We start from the raw sequence: 22,536 nt of genomic DNA, 5'->3' as shown, positions 1-22,536 counted from the left end.
TATGCTTTGCATACACACAAGAAAAAGGGAAGTTGGATCCCAGATGTGAACAGGGTCTTTTCTTAGGTTATGACAGGAACAGTCCTGCTTATCTTGTGTATTTTCTAGACACAGAGAAGATCCAAAAGTACAGATTGGTGAAGTTCACAAACAAGATGGCTAATCAGACAGAAAAAGAAACACAGACACATGGGTCATACGTTGAATGCCAAGATAGTGATGTGTACCCCAGGGTAAATGACAATGAGGAAAATGCATCGGAACAAAGTGTTAAAGGTGATGTTTCTGAGGTTGAAGGTGAAAAGGCAAGCACTGAGTCGGTGACTAGGAAAAACCCGCAAAGAGCAAGGAGAAAGCCAGTGCGACTGCAGGATTATGAAATCGAAGATACAGCAGACAGACTGGTAACATGTGTGGACTCCTGCTATAGAGCAGTTAGCGACATACCACAAAGCTACCAGGAGGCTGTAGGCTCACCTAAATCCCAACAGTGGATAAATGCAATGAATGATGAGATGCAGTCACTAAATGAGAATGAAACCTTCAGAATCACCCAGTTACCTCCAGGCAAAAAGGCAGTGGGGGGTAAGTGGGTCTATTCTCTCAAGAGTGAAGCTGATGGGTCAGACAAGTACAAGGCAAGATTTGTCGCCAAAGGTTACAGCCAAAAGCAAGGTGTTGATTATGAGGAAACATTTTCACCTACGGCTGACATGACAACTGTCAGAGTCGTCATGCAAAAGGCGGTGCAGGAAGATTTAGTTTTACACCAGATGGACGTGAAAACTGCGTATCTGAACGCACCAATTGACTGCGAGATCTACTTAGAACAACCTGAAGGTTATGAGGAAGTCTCAAAGACAGGAGAAAAACTAGTATGCAAGTTACAGAAGTCCCTATATGGCCTCAAGCAGTCAGGCAGGAACTGGAATACTCTGTTACATGCGTACCTCACTGAAAATGGTTTTAAACAAAATCCTGCTGATAACTGTCAGTACACGAGAGAAAAGCAAAATGAGAAAGTGATTTTGATCGTGTGGGTTGATGATCTCATTATCGCTGCTAACAATGAGGAGGTTGTGAAACGAGTCAAAAAGATGCTCACAAAAAGATTTAAAATGAAAGACCTGGGAAAATTAAACAATTTTTTGGGAATAGATTTTAATCAGTCTGAGAGTCCTGTCGGTCTACGCTACTCCGCCTAACAGGTTATGGGCCCACATCAAATCCTCCTCGGCAATGTTAGCGATGTTACTTGGATTTGTATCAAGCCGTTGCACCTTTCCAGCTGTATCAGATGATTCATTTGGTTTTCTTTTAAGTGACCCTGTCCTAAGCCACTGATCCAAAGTTATTTGGACATAAACACGTTTTGCTCTCAAAAAGTCAGATGATGCTTCCAAACAGCCAAATCCAATAAATTTTTATGTTGTTCACATTGTGGATCAGTAGTGGTCCGGGAACCACGCTTTGAGAAAGGCTGGTATAAAAAGTGAGTATGCTGAATAAACATCGGAGGTTCTGTTTGTCTGAAATTTGCCTTGATCAGCGTGGTCACAGTGAAACTGGTTTCTCATAGACCAACAAGTCCAACTCCATGTGTGTGTCAGCACTTTTCTGTCCTGCTGACAGTGTGCAGAGGGGAAGGAAGTCCGTATTCATGCAGGATGAACTGCATCCTGCAGGATCGAACACGTGACACGAGTCATCCGGAGGTCTCCACTGAGGCTTCGGACCTGAGGATGCAGAGTGCTGATGAAGCCTTAGACTGTCTCTAAAATCTGGACTGCAGTTCATCAATCACTCTGTATGAATCTGATCAACATATTTTATTCCCGGTAGAAGATCAACAATATGTCAGATAATGAAACTGAGACATTTTTACCATTTGATGGAAAATATGAGCTGATAGTGAATCTGATGCACGTCTGTAAAAAGTTGGAACAGGAGCAACAAAAGGTTGGAAAAGTAACTGGTACAAACCAGAAACACCTGGAGGAGCATTTGCCAACTAATCAGGTTACCTGGCAACAGGTCAGTGACATGACTGGGTATAAAAGGAGCATTTCAGAGAGGCAGAGTCTCAAATGGAAAGATGGACAGAGGTTCACCAATCTGAGACAAACTGGACCTGAAAGTTGTGAAACAATTTCAGAAAAAGACTTTGAAGATTCACCCTCTACAGTGTATAAAATCATAAGAAGATTCAGAGAATCAGGAGGAATCTCTGTGTGCCTGGGGCAAGGCTAGATGCTGGTGATCTTCTGCATTAAAAGCAGACATGATTCTCTACTGGAAAGCACTGCATGGACTGAGGAAGACTTCCAGAAACCACTGTCTGTGAACACAGTTCACCCTGAAATCCACAAATGCAGGTTAAAGCTCCATCACGCAGAGAAAAAGCCAGATGTGAACAGGATCCAGAACCAGCTTCTTCCATCTTATCTGGACCAAAGCTCATTTTAAATGGTCTGAGGCAAAGTGGAAACCTGGATGAAAATGTGAACTAGTTTGTGGAAAGCATGGACGGCGTGTCCTGCAGACTAAAGAGGAGAGGGAGCATCCAGCTTGTTATCAGTGGACAGGTGAAAAGCTGCATCTCTGATGGGATGGGGCTGCATTAGTGTCTATGGTGTGGGCAGCTTCCACATCTGTGAAGCTCCATCAATGCTGAAAAGTACATGGAGGTTTTAGAGCAACATCTGCTCCCATCCAGACAACGTCTCTTTCAGGGAAGACCTTGCAGATTTCAGCAAGACGATGCTGAACCACATCCTGCATCCATCACAACAGCATGGCTTCACAGGAGAAGAGTCCAGCTGCTGAACTGGCCTGCCTGCAGTCCAGACCTTTCACCAATACACAACATCTGGAGCATCATGGAAGCAGAAATCCAGCAACAAATCCAGGACTGTAGAGCAGCTAGAATCCTGCATCAGACCAGAACGGGACAAAATTCCTCTCCTAAAACTCCAGCAACTGGTCTCCTAACTTTTTACAGACGTGTTGCTGCATCAGATTCACTAACAGCTCATATTTTCCATGTCACACTTTCATCATTTACATTTTAAACGGAGACCTGATGCTTCAGACTTTTGTTTAGTAAGTTATGTGAACTTTCTGTCAGAAAAGTTTCTGTCCTGGTCTCGCTGAGCACCTTCAAAATGTTAACTTGTTGGCTGTGATACCACCAGACCAGAGAATATCACATGCACTGACCGACACAGTCTGGACCCCAGTAACCAGGACAACAGCTCTTCATCTCCACCTCTCTGTAGCACTCGAAGGAGCAGCCACTGATGGACAGGTTCAGGCTGACCGTCTTGATGTTGTACCTGCAGGACAGATGGTTGGACACAGGAATTAAAGGATGGTCTGGTTATGGAAATCTCAGCTGGATGAGTTGTGGTGTGTTGCTCACCTGCAGCCAACCACAGTGCTTGTAGGACTCCTTTTATAGCCGGACGGACACATCATCAACAGGCTGATGCTGCAGGAGTGGCACTTTGTCTGTGTCCTCAACACCGTCGAGTTGAAACAAAAGTTCTGGTGGAAACAGAACAAAACAGAATGATTTACTCTAAATTACATGTGTCCAACTGTCACATCCGGCCCGTGAATGAATTATTTTTGGCCCACATGATCATATCTAATGACTATTAGAGCTGGCCTGCTGATAGAGTGCACTCACTACTAGAATACTACAAGTCCCAAAATGCACTGCTCTCTCCCCAAAAAATGGCTGAATGAATGAAAAGTGGAGAATATGTTTCAGATGTAAAGAACAAAGCTGCCTGTCTGTGTGGAGACAGTGAGGCTGTAATAAAAAGAATAAAAGAATAAAACGTGAGAAGACACTTTGAAACAAAGCCCCACGACAGATACAAACATCTGGACGGGGGGAAAAAAAGAGTTATTAACCCTTTAGGTGCCAAAGCTTTTAAAGTTTTTAAGGGAAACTGTAAGTGAGAAAAAATGTTGAATATGAACCAAATTTTATGGTGTCAGTGAAATTACGTTAAAAAGTTCATATTGGAGTTCATTCCATAACAGTTTCATTTTTTGCGTTTCTTGTCTTGCTCTTCCAGGACATTTGACTTTTCAAAAAAGGAAATTATTTTTGGCCGTTGTTTGCCTGTAAAACATGTCTTCACTTGAAATTACTATGAAAAAGAAAAATGCATTTAGAGCCATAAGAAACAAATGCAACATATCTAAACAGACTCTACTTTTTCATTTATTTAATGAATAATGTTGTTTTATAGGCAATAACTAACAGGCTCCAGGTTCAATATGTGCAATAAGGTCATTTTAAAATGTTTTTAATAAAACATTAATCCAGTGCGGCCCTCAACTTTTCTCAGTTCTCTCATTTTGGCCCGCTGTGTATTTGAGTTTGACCCCCCTGCTCTAAATCTTCCATCTTCTGTCTTGTCACCTTAATTTCATTAAAATTCATCCATGCTTACACTTCAGACCTGAACCACTTATGAGATAAGGCTGGATGAAAAAAACCTGCTGTTAGTCATGAATTTCAATCATGAAGTTCTGCAGTAATTTCAGTGTGAGATGGATGACAGAGCAACACATCTGATTCAGAGGAAAGAATTCTTCACCAGCTGTTTAAGTTTAGCTGTTTTGCAGCAGGACATATTTAAAACTTGCAGACCACATCTACAACCTGCAGGACTGAGACTATAAAAAGTCTGACGGTGGTTATCTGTGAAAAATAAGCTTTAAGGACTCTGACATTTAGTATCTGTTCAGTAAATTCAGACCCAGTCTGACCATCTGAGCCTGGAGGATCTGCTGGTTCCACTTCTATTCTATTCTATTCTATTCTATTCTGTTCTATTCTATTCTATTCTGCAGTCATTTAGCAGACTCTTTTATCCAAAGCGACTTAGATTTGAGAGTAAGAACAACACAAGCAAGATTTCAACCAGGAGGGACGTCATCATTAAGTCAGACTGCTGGAGTCCAGTTGGACCAGGTGCTGTCATGTAGTGCTACAGGTGGTGCATATATATATATATATATTGTAGTTTTTTGTAAGTCATTTTGTTTAAATACAAGATAACGATTTCATCAAACTTCCATTCAGAATCATCAAGGAAAATTCACATTTCGGTCTGACGTGAATTTTTGTTTTTAAAGAATAATTCTTGTATTCAAACTTTGGAAGATCTTACCTGTGATGAAGCAGCAGTGTTCTTCTTCATCATCATGGTCATCATCAGTGATACAATCAGCAGCTGTAAACTCGGACGGACCCCCATCTCTTCTGTTATCAGACTTGTTCTGAACCTCTCTTTTACACCGTCTCCTCCTCCCTCCTCCTCCTCTTCCTCTTGTGTTTCCTGAAAGCCAAACTCAAAGGAAAGTGCTGAGTGGCAGATTTCAGTCACACAGGAAGACAGATCAGGTCTGGTGACAAACAGACACAGTTCAGGATCTGCTGCTTCTGCAGCACCTTTTCCCCTTCAGGATGAGGTCTATTGTTTCTGCCTCAAGAATAAATTAAGTATATCTATACAACTACCAGGGCTTTCCTGGTCTCTACAGAAAGCTGAAACATGTGACATTACTACAGAAGTGTCAGAATCCAGATATGTGTTACTGTGTTAAAGTAAAGTCACCTGCAAAACAGTAGAAAATGTAAATGTTACCGCCCCTAATAGAGAAAACCACATTACTTTCAGTGGAAACCAGAGAATAGCGTCCCAGTTCATCTCTGGAAAAAAAAAATTAAAAAGATAAATAAATATAAAGCATGACATGAAAGTTTAATGAACAATATAAAGTTACAGATATTTATAATTTTGAAAAAGATGTCTAAACACATATATACCATTTATATTTCACAAAGATTGTTGCTGTTCATGACTCATGACAGCATTTCCAGTCCATGACTGTCCCTAAATGTTCCTGTTCACTCAACACATCTTCCAAAGTGTAATGAAAGGCAGGAGCAGCAATTTTCTTTGGCCAGTCTAGTACCAGTCCTGGATTGTTAACACCATGGACACCACAACCAGCAGGTGGTGTATGTATGGATATACATAGATGCTTGTACATAGAACACCAGTTACTGTGGTATATAGTTTTCATTCTATTGCATTTGTATTTAATATTTGTATTTTTACTTTGTTAATCTGCTTTTCTCCCTCTATTTTTCTGTAGTTGAGATATAGTAACACACACATTTAACTTTTGTGGGATTAATAAAGTTTTATCTTATCTTTTATTATGCTGTTCTTCTTTAAGTACAATATACTATAGTAAATATTGTAGTATATACATTTTATTATCTATTATTAAATGTAGATTTTATTTATTTAGTCTGTCTGGTGTTCAGTGGGTGGTTTCAGACAATAATGTATGTATATTAACATCTGTGAACAAAGAATTCTTTTTCTTTCTTTCTTTCTTTCTTTCTTTCTTTCTTTCTTTCTTTCTTTCTTAAAGATATAACAAAGTTTATCTATATTTGAACTTGTATCCTGGCTGTGTATTATTATATGGCTGGAGATGTAAACACACAAGCAGACCACAGGGTTACTGGAACAATGCAGACAATCCTTCAGCAAAGATCAGTGATGAACTGGAAGATCTGCTCTTATTCTTTACTGATTGGATTATCAAGATTCAATTTTACTGGCTGTACAAAAAAGGGGGCTGGGATAATTAGAATACAACAAACACTTTTAATGCAGGTTTTCATCACAAAACGGCCTATTTTACGCAGTTTTATTACAAACACGCCAATAGAGTGGTGAGTCATAGCCCTTTTGGCTTGGCACAGGAGAAGCCAGGGGCGCTGCTGGAGATTTTGGGCCCCATGAAAAGAAACTGAAGTCTCATCTAAAACACCATCAAAAACAAAATGGTTGCTTGTTTTTTAAGATTTCTTGTATTGCGAGCATTATCATCATTAAATCAGATGCAAATGGTAAAATAACGTAGGTAGGCTCAGAAACAGAAACTATCCGGACCTCACGTGGTTTGTTGTATTATAGGACCAGAATGTAACACAGTCACAAGCAAACCACTGTGGAGATTTACAGACAAACAACGGCTGGAAGTCTCTTTAAAATTAAATAATCACATTTTAAAAGGTAGAACTTTTTGTAATAAGATATCAAGGAGTAGTAAAGGTACACTATCTCTGATTCAAGCTCTTGCAATCTCATTCACCATCACTGTCCTTGCTCAGCTTTTTCACCAAGAACCCAACGTGGCGCTTTCTCTGAGGAAAATCACTTATCAAGTCCTGAAGTCCAGCTTTCTATTCTATCAGCTGTTCTATTATATAGTATCTCCAATCATGTAATGTCATGTGTAATAGCATCACAATCATTATTTCTGGTGGCCTCCCATTATTTTGTTTTACTTAAAGGTGCTTTCAGTCATTTCACCAACAATGTCAAGAGAAATTTATTTGACTTATAATCCTCCACGTCATCGTCTCCCTCATGTAGCAACACATGAAGTCTAATTCATCTCCAGATCTGTAGACTCACAGGTGAAGCATTACATTAGTGGAAACATATATGATGCTATATGGTTGTTGCTAGTTAATCTTTTGATATCTAGAAAATGTAAATATTTCTCTGATTGGATTGAAAGCATCACCCAGTCTGCTGCACTAGAAATGTCTCTGTTCCTACTGCAAAGCAGGAGGATGAGTCCCAAACTACTGACCTGACCTAACATTACAGTCATAGCTGAGAACCATTCAAATCAGTCTAAAATAAATACAAACTAGTTTTTATTTTTTATTATTATTAATGCAGAACATTTTTTTTCTATTACATAATGTATTTTTCTCCACAATAATCTATTAACTCAACACTCAGCTGCTCACGTCCATCTTCAGGGGCCACCTGGACATGTTCTTGTGGGACGGGGAGAGAGAGGGGGGGGGGGGGGGGTGGCAGCATCTGCTTCAGCTGCTCTCGTGTCTGTTTGGAACATGCATGATGTTTTAGCAAAGCAGCTTGCTGATCGTTTACCTGCGTTGATTATTTGACTAAAACAACAGTGAAATGAATAAAATCCAGAGTTTTTTCAGAAATATGAGCTAAAATGGGAGCAAAGTGAGCTAGCTTATATGAACAAAGTTTAGACAAACTAACTGACCCACCTCACCTCTGAAACAACTGGGTGAAGTACTGTCCACCCCTCTGTTCTCTCTCTCAACTTTTTTCTTTGTAAACTTCATGATTTTTGAGGCATCCTGCCGTCTTACCATCCACTCGTTGTCTGTCTGTTGCTGGGGGGTGGGTGTTCAGAAATGTTTCCATACAAAGAACTTTAGTGATACCAATGCACTGTAATTAAAATGTTTGCGTGATTGTAAGTTTATCATTAATTATTAGATAATTTTGTTAGTATTACAATTGCATTGAGGGCCCTTCTGGGCCCCTGTCAATCATGGGCCCCTAGAATCCTTCCCCGTTACCCCCCTTTTCGGCGCCCCAGGGAGAAGTGATGGAAGCAGTAAAAACCGTGCAACCTACCGTCACCCAAGCACCCCATGCACTGTCACCTCCACGCCTATATACACTTTCCTCAACACTGCCACCGATGGTCGAGGAAAATAAAGGTCACCTGTGCCATCCCAAACATAAACAAACACCACCACCACAATCAACCTGAACCAACCAATAAACAGAAATAATGGCTCCTACACAGCTGTTGTTTACACTAAAATATGAGACAAGAGTCTCTGTTTCAACAGTGTGACAGATGGAAAACATTTAAAACATAGTTTTCACTTTTTACCCTCCAGAACAATAAACACACCATTGTTTACGCATAAATAAACTTTTATTGCCACACAAACACAGATTGTAATGTTTTGCTCAGAAAAAACTTTAGATCTGATCCAGCATCAGGTTTTAATCTCAGGCTGTTATCAGTTTGTCTTTATTTGAGACACCTTCACTTTGTCTGAGACTTTCCAGGTGTTCCAGCTTCACACTGAGGAGGTGTGCTGCAGATATTTTCCAGGTATATTCCAGGTGTTTTCCAGCTGTTATTTACAGGTGTGTTCCATGTGTGCTGCAGATGTTTTCCAGTTGTTATTTACAGGTGCATTCCATGTGTGCTACATATGTTTTCCAATTGTTATTTACACATGTGTTCCATGTGTGCTGCAGATGTTTTCCAGGTTTTTCCAGTTGTAATTCACAGGTGTGCTGCAGATGTTTTCCAGGTGTGTTCCAGGTGTTTTTTTACCAGTGTGTTCCACGTGTGCTGCAGATGTTTTCTAGGTATATTCCAGTTGTTATTTACAGGTGTGTTTCATGTGTGCTGCAGATGCTTTCCAGGTTTTTCCAGTTGTTATTCACAGGTGTGTTCCAGGTGTGCTGCAGTTGTTTTCCAGGATTTTCCAGTTGTTTTTTACAGGTGTGTTCCATGTGTGCTGCAGATGTTTTCCAGGTTTTTCCAGTTGTAATTCACAGGTGTGCTGCAGATGTTTTCCAGGTATATTCTAGGTGTTATTTACACATGTGTTCCATGTGTGCTGCAGATGTTTTCCAGGTATGTTCCAGGTGTTTTTTACCAGTGTGTTCCACGTGTGCTGCAGATGTTTTCTAGGTTTAGTCCAGTTGTTATTTACAGGTGTGTTTCATGTGTGCTGCAGATGCTTTCCAGGTTTTTCCAGTTGTTATTCACATGTGTGTTCCACGTGTGCTGCAGATGTTTTCTAGGTATACTCCAGTTGTTATTTACAGGTGTGTTTCATGTGGGCTGCATATGTTTTCCAGGTGTTTTCCAGTTATTTACAGATGTGCTCCATGTGTGCTGCAGATGTTTTCCAGGTGTATTCCAGGTGTGTTTCAGGTGTTTTCCAGTTATTTACAGGTGTTTTCCAGGTGTGCTGCAGATGTTTTTCAGGTATATTCCAGGTGTTTTAACCAGTGTGTTCCACCTATGCTGCAGATGTTCTCCAGGTATGATCCAGTTGCTATTTACTGGTGTGTTACATGTGTGCTGCAGATGTTTTCTAGGTATACTCCAGTTGTTATTTACAGGTGTGTTTCATGTGGGCTGCATATGTTTTCCAGGTGTTTTCCAGTTATTTACAGATGTGCTCCATGTGTGCTGCAGATGTTTTCCAGGTGTGTTTCAGGTGTTTTCCAGTTATTTACAGGTGTTTTCCAGGTGTGCTGCAGATGTTTTTCAGGTATATTCCAGGTGTTTTAACCAGTGTGTTCCACCTATGCTGCAGATTAGTGATGCGCGGGCCGCCCCCTAACCCATCGGGTACCGCGGGTAACCCGCGGTTCGGGTTGGGGCGGGTCAAAGAATTTTCGCTTCACTGCGGGGCGGGTTGGTGTGGTTTACTATTCTGAAATATCTAGTTCTATCTATTAATTTTATTTTTTGTCAAACTGAAAATAAAGACCTTAATCAGTGTCTACATTTTGTTACTATAATATGTAAGACAAAATATTTATCAGTTATTTAAACACAGGTCACGTTTTGTAACGTAATGTCCACGTAGGCGCGTAGTAGGCTACGCAGGTGCAGAAAGCGCCAAGCAGACAAGCAACAAAAGATGGAAGAAGAAGTGTTGAATAACATTCGTTCGGGAGTTTACGTCCTTAAAAAGAAGAAGGAGGGTCAAATGGCTAAATCACAGGTTTGGGACAGGTTCAGCGAGGTAATCAGTGCAGACAACAGCAGCAGCATTAGCTTTATAACACTTAACGCTTTAAAACACTTTATTTATTTGCCTATTTATGTTTATAGGCTTAACGTTCAAATGAAAATACATTTTGTGTTGCCAGTTTCCAGTGCCAATTTAGGAGACCATATGCACCTTTCTCAGACTAAATAAAAGCATTCGTCAATGTCATAAGATGTGTTTTAATGGGGCGGGTCGGGTCGGGTCGGGTTAAAAAAATAGAAGCGGAGGTGCGGGGCGGTTTGGTGCGGTCCAATTTTTTTAAAAGAGTGGGACCCGCGGGTCGGAAAAAACCCCGACCCGCGCATCACTACTGCAGATGTTCTCCAGGTATGATCCAGTTGCTATTTACTGGTGTGTTACATGTGTGCTGCAGATGTTTTCCAGGTGTTTTCCAGTTGTTATTTACAGGTGTGTTCCATGTGTGCTGCAGATGTTTTCCAGGTGTTTTTTACCAGTGTGTTCCACGTGTGCTGCAGATGTTTGTATATTCCAGTTGTTATTTACACGTGTGTTTTATGTGTGCTGCAGATGTTTTCCAGGTGTATTCCAGGTGTGTTCTAGTTATCTACAGGTGTGATCGATGTGTGCTGCAGATGTTTTCCAGGTGTTATTTCTAGGTGATATTTCTAGGTGTTTTCCACGCGTTATTCCTAGATGTTTTCCAGGTGTGTTCCAGGTGTTTTTCAGTTATTTACAGATTTGTTCCATGTGTGCTGCAGATGTTTTCCAGGTGTTTTCCAGTTATTTACAGCCAGGTTCCATGTCCGCATCAGATGTTTTCCAGGTGTGTTCCATGTGTCCTTCAGATGTGATCCAGGTATGTTCCAGATATGTTCCAGGTTTTTTCTCTGTGTTATTTATAGGTGTGCTCCATGTGTGCTGCTGATGTTTTCCAGGTATGTTCCGGGTATATTCCAGGTGTTATTTACAGCTGAGTTCCATGTGTGCTGCAGATGTTTTCCAGGTATATTCCAGTTGTTATTTACAGGTGTGTGTTATGTGTGCTGCAGATGTTTTCCAGGTGTATTCCAGGTGTGTTCTAGTTGTTATTTACAGATGTGTTCCATGTGTACTGCAGATGTTTTCTAGGTATATTCCAGTTGTTATTTACAGGTGTGTTTCATGTGTGCTGCAGATGCTTTCCAGGTTTTTCCAGTTGTTATTCACAGGTGTGTTCCATGTGTGCTGCAGTTGTTTTCCAGGTTTTTCCAGTTTTTATTTACAGGTGCATTCCATGTGTGCTACATATGTTTTCCAATTGTTATTTACACATGTGTTCCATGTGTGCTGCAGATATTTTCCAGGTGTTTTCCAGTTATTTACAGCCATGTTCCATGTGTGCAGCAGATGTTTTCCAGGTATATTCCAGGTATGTGTCAGGTGTTTTCCAGGAGTGTTCTATGTGTCCTTCAGATGTTATCCAGGTATGTTCCAGATATGTTCCAGTTTTTTTCTCTGTGTTATTTATAGGTGTGTTCCATGTGTACTGCTGATGTTTTCCAGGTATGTTCTGGGTATATTCCAGGTGCATTCCAGGTGTTATTTACAGCTGAGTTCCATGTGTGCTGCAGATGTCTTCCAGGTGTTATTTACAGGTGTGCATGTCGTTCATGCTCTCACAGCGCCTGCAGCGGACGTAGCAGCACCAGACAAACTTGCATTCACAGTGCTGCACGTGCCGCACCACGTGCGTGTTGTATCCTCTCCCACAACACAGCAAGTTGCAGCCGTCGGGTCCGGCCGAGGTTCGGTTGCACCGGCGGCCTTTGGTCCCAGTGATGCCCTGCCGCCGGTCCTCCAGGCAATAGTTGGGGGACTTGTTTAGGTAGACGAGCTGATTTTTATCTACAGGCCTCCGCTGCTCCTTTCTCCTCATTTTCCTCCTCGCGCGGTCGGACACCTGCACGCTGCGCTCATATCGCTCCTTCAGGTACGCGCCAACACGCTCAAATGGCGCCATCGTCCTCCAGCACGTCTTCACGGCACAGGAACCAGAAACCCCGTGACAGCGACACTCCGTGGACATTGTCCTGTCAACAGCCTGCGGGACATAGAACAAAGCGACGTGAGACAACCTGGACACGTGTCTCAGACCTCAGGTGATGAATCGGAGATCAGGTGGAGGAAGCGTGCATACCTGTCGCCCGGCCTCGCTGTTGTGCTGGTTCATGGTGCTAAGTGTGAACGCCCCTCGGCTTGTGGACACATTCTTCCCTGTATTGTCAATGAACTTTCGGCTAAACCAGGTACCATATTGGATGTGGTCCGAGCAGCCGCCCCAGTGCCAGCCCTCTGGGCTGCCTGTGCTGACGCCGCGCAGCTGGGCGTCACAGCCGCACTCAGTCATGTTTCCCTGACTGCAGGATTGCGTGACGGCGTGCACGAGTCCGGCTGCCATTATCGCGTGGATAAAGGCAGTTTCTTTGGTTCCTACAGGAGGGCAGAAAATAATGTGACATTTCAGATGCTTCAGCCTTTATTAGTATGGATATGGGTGCCCGCGGTCTCAGTGTTAGCTGGTAATGCAGGAAATAATAAGTTGCTAAATAAACTACATGTGAATATTCCTCCACCTGGAGGAACCATAACCCCTGGAACCAAAACATCTGGAAGAACCAGAACAACTAAAACCATAACATCTGTGAGCAATCAGGTGTACCTGTACCTGCTAACAGCTGGGATAGAAATCAGCATGGATGAACATGAACATGGGTGAAATATAAAACATGGATTATAGAACATGAATGAATTGTAGTACACAGATTATAAAAAGGAGATTATAGAACATGGATGAATTATAGTACATGGATTATAGAACATGGATCATAGAACATGGATTATAGAACATGGATGAATAATAGTACATGGGTTATAGAACATGGATTATAGAACATGGATGAATTATAGTACATGGATCATAGAACATAGATTATAGAACATGGCTGAATTATAGAACGTGGATTATAGAACATGGATGAATTATAGTACATGGATTGTAGAACATAGATGAATTATTCTACATGGATTATAGAACATAGATTATAGAACATGGATGAATTAAAGAACATGGATTATAGAACATAGATGAATTATTGTACATGGATTATAGAACATAGATGACTTATTGTACATGGATTATAGAACATAGATGAATTATTGTACATGGATTATAGAACATGGATGAATTATAGAACGTGGATTATAGAACATGGATGAATTATAGTACATGGATTGTAGAACATAGATGAATTATTCTACATGGATTATAGAACATGGAATATAGAACATGGATGAATTAAAGAACATGGATTATGGAACATAGATGAATTATTGTACATGGATTATAGAACACGGATTATAGAACATGGATGAATTATAGAACACGGATTATAAAACATGGATTATAGAACATGGATGAATTATAGAACGTGGATTATAGAACATGGATGAATTATAGTACATGGATTGTAGAACATAGATGAATTATTCTACATGGATTATAGAACATGGATTATAGAACATGGATGAATTAAAGAACATGGATTATAGAACATAGATGAATTATTGTACATGGATTATAGAACATAGATGAATTATTGTACATGGATTATAGAACATGGATGAATTATAAAACATGGATTATAGAACATGGATGAATTATAAAACATGGATTATAGAACATAGATGAATTATTCTACATGGCTTATAGAACATGGATGAATTATAGTACATGGATTATAGAACATGGATGAATTATAGAACATGGCTTATAGAACATGGATGAATTATAGTACATGGATTATAGAACATGGATGAATTATAGAACATGGCTTATAGAACATGGATGAATTATAGTACATGGATTATAGAACATAGATGAATTATTCTACATGGATTATAGAACATAGATGAATTATTCTACATGGATTATAGAACATGGATGAATTATAGAACACGGATTATAGAACATGGATGAATTATAGAACACGGATTATAGAACATGGATGAATTATAAAACGTGGATTATAGAACATGGATGAATTATAGAACGTGGTTTATAGAACATGGATGAATTATAGTACATGGATTATAGAACATAGATGAATTATTCTACATGGATTATAGAACGTGGATTATAGAACATGGATGAATTATAGAACATGGATTATAGAACATGGATGAATTATAGAACACGGATTATAGAACATAGATGAATTATAGAACACGGATTATAAAACATGGATTATAGAACATGGATGAATTATAGAACATGGATGAATTATAGAACGTGGATTATAGAACATGGATGAATTATAGTACATGGATTGTAGAACATAGATGAATTATTCTACATGGATTATAGAACATGGATTATAGAACATGGATGAATTAAAGAACATGGATTATAGAACATAGATGAATTATTGTACATGGATTATAGAACATAGATGAATTATTGTACATGGATTATAGAACATGGATGAATTATAGAACACGGATTATAGAACATGGATGAATTATAAAACGTGGATTATAGAACATGGATGAATTATAGAACGTGGCTTATAGAACATGGATGAATTATAGTACATGGATTATAGAACATAGATGAATTATTCTACATGGATTATAGAACATGGATTATAGAACATGGATGAATTATAGAACATGGATTATAGAACATGGATGAATTATAGAACACGGATTATAGAACATAGACGAATTATAGAACACGGATTATAAAACATGGATTATAGAACATGGATGAATTATAGAACATGGATGAATTATAGAACATGGATTATAGAACATGGATGAATTATAGAACATGGATTATAGAACATAGATGAATTATTGTACATGGATTATAGAACATGGATGAATTATAGAACACGGATTATAGAACATGGATTATAGAACAAGGATGAATTATAGAACATGGATGAATTATAGAGCATGGATTATAGAACATGGATGAATTATAGAACATGGATGAATTATTGTACATGGATGAATTATAGAACATGGATTATAGAACATGGATGAATTATAGAACATGGATTATAGAACATAGATGAATTATTGTACATGGATTATAGAACATGGATGAATTGTAGTACACAGATTATAGAATGTGGCATATAGAATGTGGATGAATTATAGAACATGGATCATATTATATTTCCTTTTTTAATGGATAGAATGAGCAAAGTAAAATTTTTGGACAGATAAAAAGTTTCAACAGTATTTTGTCTCAGTTCAATATTTATATATTTTATTATGTTATTTCAAATATTTATCACATAGTTTTTGTATATATAATAAATAAAATATATTTTCACATTTATATGTGATTATCAGTCATGTTTTATTACATTTTGAGCAGCTTTAGCTCATCAATTAATATTATTTAGATGGATGGATCTTTGTTTTCTTCCAATTCTGTTCCTGCTGATTCCAGGAGACTTTTTGAATCCAAGCAGAGACAAAAGAGGAAAACTGGCTCTCTGGCTAAATCTAACTTATTTACAGAATATTCTGATGTGCCCTTTTCCCAACAAATAAATAATTTATGTATTTATTTTAAAAAGCATACATTTATCGAGTACATTTCATACTCTTAAAATAAAAATTATTAAAGTAATATATACATATTTATTACTTAGCAACATTAGATTTTTATTTGATGCATTTTTACATTTATTTATTTTATTTTACAACAGACTCTGGTCTGTTGTGTTTGCTGTGTTTGGCCTTTAGATGGCAGAATGGGCCCAGGGGTCTGTTTTCTGGTTCAGAACCAATAAGACAGAAAACTTTGCCTCACTGTTGTCTGCTGGTTTATTTTGTATTTACTCGCTTATTAATAATATTTTTATTATCATCATCATTGTCACCATCAATAATAATAATAATAATGTAAGATTAAATAAAAGAAAATTATAAATAAATAAATTGATAAATTAACCACAACAGAAAAGTTTCGGATCAGATGAAATTTGCAGAGTTTAAGTCTTATGTAAAATAAATAAATAAAATAAAATAAAAAGCTTCTTGTTTGTTTTCTTGTTGCTGTTTTTTAATTAGACATTTTTTTCAGTTTTTCTGTGAATTTTTCATATAAAATAAACCTGTTTTTGTTCACAGAAAAGCTCCAGGACACAAACAGTTCGTGTGCACAGCGCGAGCCCCCCGCCGAGTCCACCGCGGCACCACTTACCGCTAGTGAGCTCGTGTCCGAACACGGGCGGCTCCTGGGACGTGGAGCAGTTCCAGCGCTCGTGCCTGAACTGGTTGTGACACTCGGCCACCGCGAGCCGGGCTCCGTCCCGCACGCTGGGCAGCAGGAAGGGCTTCCGGCGGCACAGCTCGCGCTGTCGGCCGCTCAGAGGGAGGTTAGAGCAGCCCAGTTTCTCCAGGACTCCCGCGGAGGTCACACCCAGCCACCTGCGGAGGAAGGCGGCTGCGTTAGCGGAGAGAGGCCGGAGGGAGGAGGAGATCTGCGGAGCTCAGAGACTCTGCAGGAGAGCTTACCGAGAAAAGTAAAAGAGAAATAATCTTTCATTCTTCTCTTCCTTTTCCTCTTTTCCTTTTTTCTTGTTTTAATCAAATCTAAAACATTTTTCTGATGAGAACTCCTCAGTTTCCGCATTAAATAAGATGCACATAAATAAGAAGCACATTTGAAAGAAAAATGAACAAGAATAGACATAAAAAAATATATAAATTGAAATTAAAAGTATAAATAATAAATTAATCCAGACATAAAGTGAGTAAAAACAAAGTAAATATCTGCAGCTGAATTTCTTTAGTCGCGTTTATTTCTTAAAATTAAATCAGAGGTTCGATGTGCGCGCGTGTGAATAAATCCGGATGTGCAACTGTGCGACTCTTATGTGACATTTGCGTTATTGAATTTTCTAATTAAATTGCGTAAAAGCAATGCGCGTGCGGCCACTTTAGCTCGAACAACGTGAACAAATCAAACGACTTCTGTTCATGGAGCAGCTGTTGGACCGGAACCGGGCAACGGACCACACACGCGCGCCGAATTACAGCCGGATCTCGGAGGCCTGAAGAGCTAACTAGATTAAATCCAGTGGCGGATCTAGAAAAAATTACATGGGGGGGCAAAGGAGAGGCAAGAGGTCCAAGCAGGGTGGCTATGCTTGACGTCCTCATTTAACTATGTGAAAATCCTCCATAATCAAATGCAGTCAATAAAAATACCCACAAAACTCTTTAAAGCTATTTATTGTATTAGTATATCCTGTAAGAAAATGATTTAAAAAATTGTTATAATGGAGGGAAGAAAGCCTTCTTCCCCCCAAAAAAATAAAACAGAAAAGAAATACAAAAAAATAACTTAAATCACTGTACAGGACTGATTTCAGCCATTACTTTTAAGACAGCTTTAGGCGAAGGTTGTTGTGCTGTGCAGCAAAACGTCTCACAAAGACATCCAAATCCATTGCTTTGGCTCGCTGCTTCTCTATGCTAAGGATAGCTAGATTGCTTAAACGATCATCTGTCATGGTTGAGCGCAGGTGGTTTTTGACAAGCTTTAAAGTAGAAAAACTCCGTTCACACCCTGCGGTACTCACTGGCAAAACAATGGCAATCTTGCACAGTCTAAATAGTTCAAAGAAAACTTCCTTAAAAGGTTCCAGGAACGTCACAAACTCAGTCAGACTAGTTGGGCAAACTTTGCCATTTGCTTTGCTTCTTTCAAGAAGTCTTAATGCCTGGCGCATCTCAGTTTTTAAGTCTTGCAAGTCAGAGCCATATGCCTTAGCCACTAAAAACACCAAGTCCTCCTTTAAGAAGTCAATGTTTGATGGGTTTAATGCTTGTATACCTCTCATTATGTTACAGCTGGAGTTTGAGAAGCGTCTCTCCATCTCACCCAGCACTGAGTCGATAATGGGAAAGAATATACTGATTCTGAAAGCATCTTTGCTGTTGACATCTGCTTGGTGTCCAAGTGTGGAAGTTACAAGGCTATCAGCCAGTCTGATAGATGTTTGTTTGGATCTTTTTGATTTGGCAATGGTAGAAATATTGCAACTGTTGCACATTTCAGTCACTGCATCCCATAGCTCATCAAAGCTCTCCTCTTTGCGGTAGTCTTCTAGAGCATGTCTGAGGGCTTCAGTAAGGTCAGCTGCTTTAGTAAGGTCCACTTTGGTTGACTGGAGCATCTCAGACAAAATCTTTGTTTCACCTAGGACTTTTCTGAAGACAACAAGGAGTCCTATGAAATTAAAGTCAATCTGAGAGCGTAATCCTCTTGCTTCTACAGCTCTTTGTGGATTAGCCTCATTTGAAATGTCTTCCAGCACTCTGATAACTGCAGTCAACCTGTCCATAAGGTTTTTGCATGCAGCATAGCGACAGGCCCACCTAGTGTCACTAAGTTTAGGTAATTCTCGAGGTGGTCCATTGAACATTTCTTTTTGAACATTAGTCCACTTATTGTGAACATATGAGCCTGACATGAATGTGTACAGTCTTTCCAGTAGAGTGAAAAAACATGCAGCTTCTGGGACACTTTTCACAGAGTCAACAATCACAAGATTCAAACAGTGTGCACTGCAGTGAACATAGAACGCATATTTAGCAACTTCCTTAATTCTTGTTTGAACACCAGAACACCTGCCACTCATCACTGCAGCCCCGTCATAGCCTTGGCCTACCAGATTCTCTTTATACTGCAATCCATACTTCTCCAAGCATGATATTATTTTCTCGGTTAAACTGGCAGCATCCAAGTGTTCAGCTCTTTGGTATTCCAGGAAGCTTTCCTGAACCACACCATCATAATAATATCTGACAACTAAAGACAACTGCTCATTTTTTTTCATGTCTTTTGTCTCATCTGCTAAAATAGAAAAATGTTCACTTTCTTTGACCTCCTTGAGAATTTCCTCTCTCACCATTTCAGCTAAACACCCCAGAATCTCATTTTGAGTGCCTTTACTGGTGTACTTAGCATTCCTGGGACCTTGCGACAGTCGTCGTTTCACAAAGGCATCACGTTTGCTGATAAGATCTAAAATCTCGAGAAAATTTCCCTTGTTTTTTGATGACTGAGTTTCATCATGGCCGCGTTGGGAAATGTTTTGAGTTGCTGTCAAAAGCAAAACTTCAGCAAGAGTTTTAATGTACTCCCGGTTTTCAGTTACTTGTTTTTCATTAACATCTCCCATCATTTTGAGTACAGAAGTGTCTTTACTTGACATACTCTTGTACTGACTCCATGCTATCATGGCATTTACATGGGCATCTGACTTAGCATGTATGTTGAACCCACTGTTTTTGGATGTGGCCTTCTTCCAATTGCTATATCCATTTTCTGATGCAAATACACTTGTTTTTGACACAGCAAAATGTCTGCAGGCAAAGCAATAGGCTGCATCTTTTGAAGAAGAATATTCAAGCCATGACCAAGTGTTGTACCAAATGCTTTGGAAACTCCTCTTTGCTGCTCCATGAAGTGTTTTAGGGAATGTCTTTAAATCTGGCTGCACTACAGCGTCATCTTTGCATCTTGATATATCTAAAAGAAACACATACATACACACACACGCACACGAACACACACGCACACATGTATATATTTATACGCTTTTTTCAGCTTTTTAATGCACTTGTAGATTTCACTGACAATATGTTGTTTATTGTAACATCTAATGTCTGCACTAACCTAAATGGAGAATAGATACTGTACATACCAGGTGGTCCAGCTGGAATAAAGGGTGGATTTCCTGACTCTGTGCCTTCCTTTTCTCTTTTCTCTAAATCAGCCTCTTCTCCGCTGTCCTCTGTCTCTCTCAGTGATTCTGAAGACTTTTCCTCTTCATCCCCTGCATCACTTTCTTCACACTCAGTCATTCCTTCATCTGTTACTGTGGCTTTCTTTATCTGTGACCCTCCTGGTGTCTCTGCCATCTCTTCTTCCTCACATCTTCCTCCCATCTCTTTCCCCTTCTCATCATCTCTCACTTTCTTTCCAAAAAAACTGGAAATGTCTCCACTTTTAAATTTTCTTTTCATCGTGGCCTGTGGATTTCAAGCATCACAATTACATTATTTTCATCGCATAATATAAACAGCTTATAACAACATAAAGTGATTTATCACATTTACACAAGTCGCACGGTTATATTCAGACACGTGTTATTTTGCGCAGCCTATTTTTTATGTTACATGTCTTACAGTATGGATGGATGTAGAGTAACAGGGTTTCATTGTGCGGTCTTTTGCTCTAATCATCGTATAGAACCACCAGTCAGGCTTCAGCCCATAAAATAATGACCCCTAAACATTTCTGAGCCATGGAGAAACTGCTTTTGTGTTAACTGTTAGCAAAACTAATCAGGAAAATGTGCTCTAACAATACAAAACAGGAGTGAGTACTGCTAGCAAGCAATTAACGAGCGAGCGTGCTAAGCCGCGGTCATCCGTCTTTTTTCTTTTTTTTTAGGAGACATCTATTTTATAACTAGTTTATTTGTACTTAAAAACTTTGTGCCTTAGAGCATCACATGGCGAAAAAATAGCCTTACCTGTCCTACTTAATGACTCCACCCTTCCAGACTGAATACAGTCTCATTAACGAGGCGTGGTGACTGGTGCACTGTCGCGCAGCGGGATGCAAAAGGTGTCTGACGCAGGGCCGTAACTAAGCTTTTCGTGTGCCAAAGAGTTTAGTTTAAATTATGTTTTTTTTTTTCTTTGGTAAAATATTTTTCCAATTCAAACATGTGCTTTTAAACATTCAAGCAATTTGGTTTTATGAGATTCATTTTAAAGACATAAATATTGGGGGGGCAGTTGGGGGGGCATGGCTATAAACCAGGGGGGCTGTTGCCCCTCCTTGCCCCCCTGTAGATCCGCCCATGATTAAATCAGAGATGATTGGTTGTTCATTCGGTCCTGCTCCATCAGAACCGGGATAGGTCTAACTCGGTTCTGTCTCCTCTGAGCGGAACCAGACATGTTGAGTCAGAACTTGTCCCGGATAAACAGAACTTTAGTTTACCGGATGGAACTGAACAGACGCGCGCGCAGGGGAAAACACCTCGCGCGCTTGTTTTGCATCAGGCGGGCTCAGATTTAAGAAAAAAGATACTTTTTTGTGTGCGCTGTTCCGCGAGCTGCTATCAGAACCAGAAGTTCAGGCGCGGTTCGGTCCGGCTACCTGAGCAGGTACATAGAGGCCCGTTAAAACGCGCTTTGGTTGCGGCCGGCGTGCGCACAGCTGGCGCTGCAGAACAGCGTGTATAAATGTTAAACAAAGAAACTCAGTTTAATCTTTTCTTTTTTAAAAACGAAAAAATAAAAATAAAACTGTAAATAAAAAGTGTTTTAGTTGTTATTAATTTTCCGCAAGCGCCGGACCGCTCCTGGTCCGGTTTAGCGGGTCCGGTACTTACACCCAGCTGGCCCGGCAGCGCAACGGACACACCGAGGCCAGCAGCAGAGTCAGAGTCAACATGCGTCGAACCCCACAGCTCCGGGTCTCCATCCCTCCTCATCGGTCCATCAGAAGTCTCTGTCTCATGCTGAAACCCGGTCCCGGAGCGCTTGCGTTGATCCCGGTCCTCATGCGTTATAGAACCGAACCCGAGCGTCCTTTCTGCGCAACCTAAGTTTGTGACTCTGAGGGGGCGAGAAGTTGCAGACTACACCAGTCTGCGTCCAGGACGATCCTCATTGGACCAGCTCAGATGCTGACGTCACAGCTGGACTCTAACTGGTCGGGTGGATCAAAAACATTATGGATACCTGCTGACCGTGTGATGAACAAACAGACCAGAGGCCTGGGCCAG

At 40.0% G+C, this 22,536-nt stretch overlaps 2 protein-coding genes across 2 annotated transcripts in view; both read right to left on the bottom strand.

Moving 5' to 3' along the window:
* stab2 (stabilin 2) overlaps nt 1-5,267 on the bottom strand; it is a 140,937-nt gene extending 135,670 nt beyond the window's left edge. Inside the window, exons 1-3 of the mRNA XM_041977111.1 lie at nt 5,193-5,267; nt 3,422-3,546; nt 3,220-3,335 (exon numbers count right to left, since the gene is read on the bottom strand). Of these exons, the coding sequence (XP_041833045.1) occupies nt 3,220-3,335; nt 3,422-3,546; nt 5,193-5,234 (283 nt within the window). The 5' untranslated portion in view covers nt 5,235-5,267. The remainder of the gene's footprint in view (nt 1-3,219; nt 3,336-3,421; nt 3,547-5,192) is intronic.
* Nucleotides 5,268-12,246: 6,979 nt separating this feature from the next.
* Nucleotides 12,247-22,336, bottom strand: wnt16 (wingless-type MMTV integration site family, member 16). The gene is made up of 4 exons (XM_041977110.1): nt 22,141-22,336; nt 16,923-17,149; nt 12,840-13,132; nt 12,247-12,743 (listed from the first exon to the last, which is right to left on the bottom strand). Exons 1-4 carry the CDS (start codon nt 22,230-22,232, stop codon nt 12,288-12,290), a joined length of 1,068 nt encoding a protein of 355 aa, XP_041833044.1. The 5' UTR covers nt 22,233-22,336; the 3' UTR covers nt 12,247-12,287.
* Between the last annotated feature and the right edge of the window lie 200 nt (nt 22,337-22,536).

This window comes from Melanotaenia boesemani, chromosome 23, assembly GCF_017639745.1.
Source record: "Melanotaenia boesemani isolate fMelBoe1 chromosome 23, fMelBoe1.pri, whole genome shotgun sequence".
NCBI lineage: Eukaryota > Metazoa > Chordata > Actinopteri > Atheriniformes > Melanotaeniidae > Melanotaenia > Melanotaenia boesemani.
Note: the sequence above shows the minus strand (reverse complement) of the source record. Positions and strands in the feature narration are given on the sequence as shown.